Genomic DNA, 8504 nt, shown 5'->3' with positions numbered 1-8504 from the left:
GGTTCGGTCGGAAATAGATGGAGGGCGTTTTCGCAAAAAAGTAGTCGCGACATCTAAATCCGAACGGAGGGAGTATATGATATGCACACTCATGCATATTTGAGAAAAAAATTTAACCTAACCTGACAAAGATTGACAAGTAGGGAGTAGCAAGATTGGACGAGATTGGATTACAGCCTGCAGGGGTGGTGGGGATTTGAAAAGAGTTTTGCTTGCTGGCGATTCCAAAGATGAAGGTGAAGTAAACGGATAAGACATCTACCAAATCGTTTTTTACTAGTAATAGTAAAAAAGGAATCTAATAAATAGAAAAAAAAAGACCCCCTTATCGTCCCCACCTTCTTCTCTTTCTCAAAAACTTGTTGTACTTCTCCATCGCTTCTTCCCCGAGGAAGAAAGGAACCGCCATGGCGGAGGAGTGCTGCAGCGCGGACCTGCTGGAGTGGATCGGCCCTGACGTCTCAGCATGCGTCTTCGGCCGCCTTGACCACCCCGCCGACCTTGTCCGCGCCGCCGCTGTCTCCAGAACCTGGCGCAGATGCGGTGAGCAATTCTCGCCCTCCTCTCCGATGGCTGTCGATTCTAATATATACCATCGCAGTGCCCTGATTTCCCCTCCTCTACGCAGTGGTCGAGAGCGGCTTGAGCAAGAGCCTTTGCCTGCGGCTGTGCCCCGAGGTCGCCACCGTCGCCGCGGCGGCAGAGGTGACCAGATCGCCGCCTTCAACCGCCTCCCCCGAGTCAGGCCACGAGAGGGACTACAGGATATACTCCAACCTCGCCGGCGCCTACGTCTCCGACTCCGGCGAGCCCTCCGCGGAATGCATCTTGCACTGTATCGGCGCCTCAAGCACCGACGACTTCCCAATTGAGACCATGGAGAACACCCTCGACGAGGAGGAGATAATCAATTTCCGCCCGTCCTATTGGTCGAGCGGCGGGGCGGACGACCCCGAGGCGCCGGAGAGCCTTACCTACAGGCTCAACTCTGACATCTGCATTGTCGATGAGGTTCGGGTGCGACCGTACCAAGGTGCGTTATTATTGATTGATCTAGCCTGTGTAGTATTGCAATTGCTCGACCTCTTTCATAGTGCACACCATTAATTGATTGCTTGATTGATTAGGCTAAGTATAGTCCCAAATTAGTTGAGGATCCCAAGGCACTGCAAATTTTTGTCTTGGTTAGGTTTCTCCTGTCAAGTGATTGATCGATAGTATTTATATGCCCCTTTGCTTCGAATTGCCAGCCTTTTTTCAGGATGGTGACCCTATATACTCTTCAAAGATGGTGCGATTTCGGATGGGCCATTACAAGCTTCCGCGAGGATCAGAGACGTTTGTAATGGATGATTATGAGAATAAGATGGTAAATACTGATGAAAAATATATGTGGACTTACACTTCGCCAGAGTTCCCTATGTTACAGGTGAGTTGGTGCATCCTTTTATTGTTGACATATATCTACAAATCGATGGGGAAATTCTACCATGAGACTTTGCATAGTTACTTTTTTCAGTCAAAGAACTCTTATACTCCACTTAGCCAGAATTTCTCATGTTTAGGACAAATAACTAGTCAGTAGTTTGTGATTACGAGATCCACTAATGATGTAATCTTTTTAGTTCTCCTAGCCATGGTCTAGCAAATTAGCATGTTGGTTGATATTGGATATAGCGATGACCTTATGATACCATCTATTTGTGGTGTGATAGAAAAACGAACTACAATCCTTCAAGCTCCCACGCCCAGTCCTTTGCATTGGTGGTGCGGTGATGATTGAACTCTTGGGCAGAGTACAGAAACAAGAAGCAGATGATATGTACTACATATGGTAAGTTGAATATGGCATGATTAGCTTTTGCAAAAATGGCATGATGATCCAAATTCAGAGGCTTGATGTAACTCCAGTCTCAGGCTGCTAGTGGAAATGCAAAACTTAATACTCGTTCACTGCACCATGAAGAATGAAATTGTGCACGTCAGGAACTTATTTCTATTAAATAATGATTGTCTGCAACTTTGTCCTCACACTTCATCATGGTGCATATATTGTTTTTGTGGTGCTTGTACTGTAGCATTTAGAAGATGCACTTGTCAGTTTCTTGCATAATATTATAAAGTGGTAATCTGAATCCTGTAGTAAAGTTTGCTCAATTTAGGTCTTTTTCCTTGCATACTCGCTCCTTTTAGGTTTACAAGGCCTGTATGCATTTTGAGATTTATTTTGACCGTCAATTAGACCAATAGTATATGAGTTGTTTGCCATAAAAATTATATCGTTAAATCTTTTTTAGAATGCAAATTCGATGATACATTTATTATGGCATATGATTAATATTTTGGTAGTGAAATTGCTGGTCAAAGATGGCTTCAAAATGCGTATCAGCCTTGTAAACCCGAAATGATGTAAATTAGAAATGCTGAAACATCAGTATCTTTTCTCCCTTTTGCATGTAACAGTGTTTGCCATGCTGAAGTGATGGGGCGTTCACTCTCACCACTTTTCATGGTTGACATCTCGGATCCTGAAGGTTATTCAATCCTCAAGTACTTACCGGGTGCCAAAGACCTATCCATCGATGACTTTTTGCAAGATGATACCAAAGACTCGCCGGAGTGGCACTATCTTGTTGATAGATACAGGCAGATGAATCACAGAGCAGTAGTAGTGAGTGCACTTCTGGAGCCTGTACATTACATGCATGATGTAGGTGGCATCTCAGACGATGATCATGAGGATGATGTAGGTGGCATCTCAGACGATGATTATCTTGAGTAGATTTGCGTGCTGGACTGCAGCTACAACTCTGCCGTGGTTTTACTCTTTGTAGTTTAGTGAACACCTCTGAACTCTGCAAGCCTTTGTTGCAAACATTTCTGAAGCCTCGGTTCTCGAACCTAGAGGACCTGATCGAGACAAGTTGCGCTTATGGTTTGCAACTCTGCTCAAGCTTGCTTGTGTTTTCTCTTGTGTTTTTCGTTTAGTGGTGAATATTTGTCATATACTACTTTTCAAATAAATGCCGTTTGCGGATGGATTACTGGATCTTATGGCACACTATGAATGCATGATACTATATGCTGAATGCAATCTAATCGTCGTGGAGTTGCATCTCCAGCATTGAGCGTTTACCCTTTGAGCTTGCCTGGGACTCAGGTTCTGGAACCTTTGTGGACTACCGGGTGGAACCTTGATGCCTTGATGTGGCCGCAAGACCATGGCATCTGAGAAGCACGAGTCATTATGCCATCAGTCACTATGTTGGTATCCTGGTAAGTTTTGAACGAGACTATAGATTGGATTTCCATATTTGTGCATGCTTGGATCGTGATCTGGCGTTGCATGTCCACAACCACTCCCTTTAGATATATTTAACATTTCAAAAACCTTAGTTTTCATGTGAATGTCAACATGGCAGAGGAAAATAACTCGCATGGCATCTATCACACAACGATATCCTTTTATCTGAGTATGAACCAGGGAAGTGCTCCATCACATTTAGGGCTCCTTTGATTCAAAGGAATTCCGTGGGATTTTTGGAGGGTTAGAATCCCTAGGGTTTTTTCCTATGTTTGTCGTTTGATTCACAGGATTGAGTCCTATAGGTTTTTTTTCTATGGAATCAAGTGTACTACATTTCATTGAAAATCTAGCATCCACTCCAACCTCTTTTTTCAATTCCTTTGTTTTTCCTGTAGCATCAAACACTCTATGGTAATCCTATAGGATTCAAGTGGACATGCCACTCAAATCCTGTATTTGTCCTATTCCCGCGTTTTGAAAATCCTGCAAATCAAAGAGGGTCTTATGCTTTATCATGGACGGCCCAAACCTGAAGCTTTCTTCATACATGAGACAGATATTTCCTTCTATAACTTCTCCATATCATCTTCCCCCCAAAAATAAGGTTAGTTTCTTAGTGAAGAGTCACCCTCTCATATGTATACTACAGATAAATGTGGCGCCAGTTTGCCTTGAAAGTATCACCTTCATATGAATTAGTCCTGGCACTGGCCGCCGACCATTTGTGTTATCATGCTGTGAGGCGTAAACCTGGAAATGCTAGTGTTTGTGGTTCTTCAGGCATAGTTCAACCAGAGATATCATTAGCATTTCAGTGGCCAGTTCAGTCATGGTAGAATCTGCAAAGCCTTTAATTACATACAATTACCGGATTCCATTGTATATCTTGCCATTTCTTCTACTCCCTCTGTTCACTTTTGTAAGTCGTTCCAGACAACTTAAAATAGGCTGTGTTACGCATTGTCTGAAATGTCTTCAAGGTCTTATAAAAGTGAACAGAGCGAATATTTGCAATCTGTATTGCGTCCCGTAATGGCAGATCTTGCCAATGCCAAACATCAGTTTACCTATCTGATGCCGTACTGGTAATTTTCATCGGCATCGTATACTGCGAACTGCACCTGCTGTTCGTTCTCTGCTGCTGGCAATTCTGGAAGGCGTGCGTATCATGGTGAATGGAGAGGGTATTAATTTGTTAGGAACGCTTCCTTCTGTTGCACAGGGCACCTAGATGATACTCCCTCCGTCTCATAATATAAGAGCGTTTTCGACACTCACTAGTGTCAAAAGGGCTCTTATATTATGAGAAGGAGAGAAGGAATAATGCATTTCATCGTGCTTGCCTTCTTGAACAATGCTGACAAGCTCGGTTACTGTATCGAACTTAATTTTGGAGCAGTGTTTAAGGAGGCACACGCTGCAGCCTGCTTGCAAAAACACCTACCAAATTTATACTGTGCTAGTTGAGTGGTGAAGAGTGTCTCTATTATGTACTCCTGTAGAACACAAAAGGTGTTTCCTGTTGGGTTGGAACACACTGCTATATAGGCTGCGGTGTGGCCCTTGCCCAACATGAATTTACGATTTGCGTGTTGCGATATTACGTACGTCCGGTGGCAGATAAAGCCACCACTCTAAGAGTCCACAGAGTGTTATGACATCCCTATAGCCAATTTCGCTAACTCTCCACACAACAACTTCTCAGCCTAATCGTTCGCGCTCGCTAAACCCATTTCAGCAGAGAACAAATTAAGCCAACATCAAAGGTCCGTTCCATGTGACGGAGAACTCAAAGCCAGGCTTTATCAAGTGCCAATAAATTTAAGCTCCCCCTCAAATAACAAAGGTTAGTGTACAACAAAAGGCAGTGAAAAAAGAGTCGCGGTAAAGTAGGCACTACTACTCGACAAAGAGAAATGGCTTTACTTATTAGCCAAGGTAATAAACTGGTGTCCCTAGCCTGGTCTGCAGGAATACACAATGGCGTGGGGCAGGGGACGTACGTGCATGCGTACTACATACACAAGTGGGTGCCGCCCCACCATACGTGTCCGTGTACCCCACCCGGCATTTATACGATCAACAGCGCACCAACCACAAATGAAAGGAGACACCATTTATCACGAATCCACTGCGGCCATAACGCATGGCAGCTCCGTGCATGCATGCATGCAAAGAGCCACCACAGCGATGCAACAGTACTAACAATATCTTCAAATGGAATGTGTCATGTCACTTACATGTATGGAAGTACTGTTAATCATCAGTGAGAGCTTTCCAGCAGTAGTACATTCTATATCCAGGAAAACAGTAAGGGATAAAAAGTCTGCCTTAATTTTGAACCCAAACTCCAAGTTAATTACATAGCTAAGGTGACTTCAGAGTTTCTTTTTTGCGGGTAAGGTGACTTCAGAGTTCATGGTAGAAAGCTTGCTGCGCTTCTATACCACCACTAATTGCTTACTACTAGTGGTTAGGACGCCAACCTATTGCGCTGCTTGATAGAAAATTGTGCGCAAATTTTCATTTAAAAGAATACATAGAGTCCTCGCTTCCATCTAAAAAAACATCTCAGGAAAAAACCCTCACCTTCATCTAAAAAAAGAAGTAAAAAAGGAAAAAAAAATTACCACCGCAGCCTACCCGCGAGTGTCACTTTGCATAACCCTCCATTTAAAATATACAAGAGGTCCTCACATCCATCTAAAAAATACATTTAAAAAATAATCCTCACCTTCATCTAACAAAAATTCAATAGATTTCTCACCATGGCCAACCAGCTTGCGTCACGTGGCATAGCTGGTTGGCCGCCCTTCACGCGACGCTTAATGGTTTTAATGAGTACTCCTTTGTGAGGAGTCTTAGGAAGGTGTATATACTCAGACTCATACCAGTATGGTGTTCTCTAATTCCAAAAAATCTTCATGAGCTATGAAATTATTCAACCTTTGGGCCTTGCCCATGATGACATCTCTGAGTGATAACTTACTGCATAAAAGTATGGACACATATGATGGACTTGCACTGATAGTTCTGCCGCAAGCTTGTCCAGGAAAATGCAAGGGCAATAGTACTTCAACGTGGACAGAATCATTGAATCACTCCTGCAATGGCCCCAATAAAATTCAGATCTGAGTGGCATTAAGCGCCTTTTTCACCTCCAGATCTATTCTGCTCTCGCCTCTCATGCACGCATCCCTTTTTAGGTATCAAAAGGGACTTAGGTAAGAGGACACCCTTTGGAAGCTCTGGTCAGTCCCTTTTCCCCTCTAGCCATTACATGCAAGCTCGCTCACTTTTAATGCTCTCTCTGTCCCCAATTAGCAAATAATTGTAACTTAATCTGTCATGCATGGATTAGTGCATCTATCTCACCTAGAAAATAATGATTAGATCGAATAATCCACACAAAAAGAGGAAGCTTCACAGGTGGAATTCAATTCACTCGCAACTAAGTAAAGGCAACAGTTAAATTCTAGAAGGATTCATGGAGTGGTTTGGGAATTCAACAAAAGCATGGAACATGAATACAATTCACATCTCTTACCACCGACGAAGGGCGTGTCGAGCTATGTCTCCACTCTCCAGTGCAGCCGATTAAAGTTTTTGATGAATCCGTCCAGATTCAGCCAACTTTTTGTGGTCTTTGGAGTTTCTATGGGCCCATCTCGGCGTTTTCGTCTACGGGGCGGCGATTTCAGATTGTGGCTGCCGGTGTCTCCTGGTATGCACCGATGACGTTTCGGCCGCCAACTGCTTCTACAAGCTCATGAGTCTACAAATGTTTGCCCTGCCAAGGGGAAGAAGACAAGACACTCTCATGGTTTTGAATGTAATTTCTATTTTTCTGTAATGATATGTTTGTAAGGACCTGTGATAAAAACCTAGACATTTCTTACCGCTCACAGTGTAACAAGAACGGTTATCACAAGTTCACAAGTCACAACAGACATGAACAATTCCTCAGCTGGTTAACTTGCAGCAAAATCGTCAATCTATGCAACTCCAATGACATCATCATTTTGCTAACAATTACCATGATCACGTGGGCCATCAACTACATGTACACTTGGTTATTAGAGCGCAAGGAACTGACTAAACTTAGATGAGCTAATTAAGCCTAAAGTACTAAACTAGCTAGGCAACTGGCTATCGTTAGACAATGCTGTGGCCTGTAGGCACTCACAGGCTCAAATCTTATCTCTTCTAGCAACGATGCAAGAGCTGCATGCATGGACGGCGGCTCGACTGCAGACACAGCGGCATGCCGGCTCGTCTGGACCCGCGGGTGCATGCATGCATGCATGTGCTGGTGTCAGCCTACGGCGTGCACTCGGATCTTCTTGCCTTCCGGCGGCAGGCACGGCGAGCTCGAAGGCGAGGGCGGACGCCGCGCGACGAACACCGCGGCGAGGTCGTGTGGCACGGCGACGATCCAGTACCGCGTGTGCGCCGGCCCGCTGCTGCACCGGCGCCGCCGCCCGCGGTAGTAGCAATGCTGCTGCCTCCTGTGGGCCCGTGCCGGCCTCGGCTTCCTCGGCGCCGGGGGGCACAGCGACGGCGCGCGCAGCATGTTCGCCTCCGACGTCGGCGTGGCACACCGGTCTTCGTCGTCTGCGGCGGTCGCGCCGTCGTCGGTTGCGGACGTCCGGACCGGAGGGAGCTGGTGAGTCAAAAGCTCAAGCTGATCGAGCTCGAGGCCCATGAGGTAGCAACTCGATTAGCGCGTGGTGGATATAGAAGTTAGCAGAGAGTGGGGTGGGGCGCGTGGAGGAAAGCAAGAAGAAGCAAGGTAGGGTTGTGCGAGGGTCGCTTAAGTAGCGGCGTTGTGGACTTGTGGTGGCCTAATTGTAAAAGGAGAGGGCCGGAAGGGGGCAAGGCGTGGAGGATCGCAGTGATGACGGCGGGCGAATGGGATGATCGATCGGAGCACCGGGGGAGGGAGAGAAAGGCCGGGAGGGGAGGGACAGCATTATATGAGAGGGACCGAGGCAGGCAGCCTCCAGGCAGGTGCAAAGATGCGAATGATTGTAAGAGGGGGTAAAGTAAATTGGGGAGTTTGTTATTACTACTAAGTTGTTCGATAATTTTTTATATCTGAGTCAGCCCCGAAAGACTATAAAGTTATAAAAAAACTAGAAAGTTTCCCATGTGTTGCAATGGGGCATATATATATTCTAGTGATTTATAAGCCCAA

The 8504-nt window shown here is 45.2% G+C and overlaps 2 protein-coding genes across 2 annotated transcripts; one reads left to right on the top strand and one right to left on the bottom strand.

Moving 5' to 3' along the window:
• Window positions 1-336: 336 nt before the first annotated feature.
• On the top strand, window positions 337-3041 carry LOC119324359 (F-box protein At4g00755-like). The gene is made up of 5 exons (XM_037598150.1): window positions 337-543; window positions 629-1033; window positions 1251-1429; window positions 1716-1834; window positions 2464-3041. The coding sequence occupies exons 1-5, from the start codon at window positions 408-410 to the stop codon at window positions 2780-2782; spliced, it is 1158 nt and encodes a 385-aa protein (XP_037454047.1). The 5' UTR covers window positions 337-407; the 3' UTR covers window positions 2783-3041.
• A 4095-nt stretch (window positions 3042-7136) lies between these two features.
• Window positions 7137-8207, bottom strand: LOC119325707. The gene has a single exon (XM_037599423.1). The coding sequence runs from the start codon at window positions 8010-8012 to the stop codon at window positions 7623-7625; it is 390 nt and encodes a 129-aa protein (XP_037455320.1). The 5' UTR covers window positions 8013-8207; the 3' UTR covers window positions 7137-7622.
• Between the last annotated feature and the right edge of the window lie 297 nt (window positions 8208-8504).

The sequence above is a fragment of the Triticum dicoccoides genome, chromosome 6B, assembly GCF_002162155.2.
Source record: "Triticum dicoccoides isolate Atlit2015 ecotype Zavitan chromosome 6B, WEW_v2.0, whole genome shotgun sequence".
In the NCBI taxonomy this organism is placed as follows: Eukaryota; Viridiplantae; Streptophyta; class Magnoliopsida; order Poales; family Poaceae; genus Triticum; species Triticum dicoccoides.
Note: the sequence above shows the minus strand (reverse complement) of the source record. Positions and strands in the feature narration are given on the sequence as shown.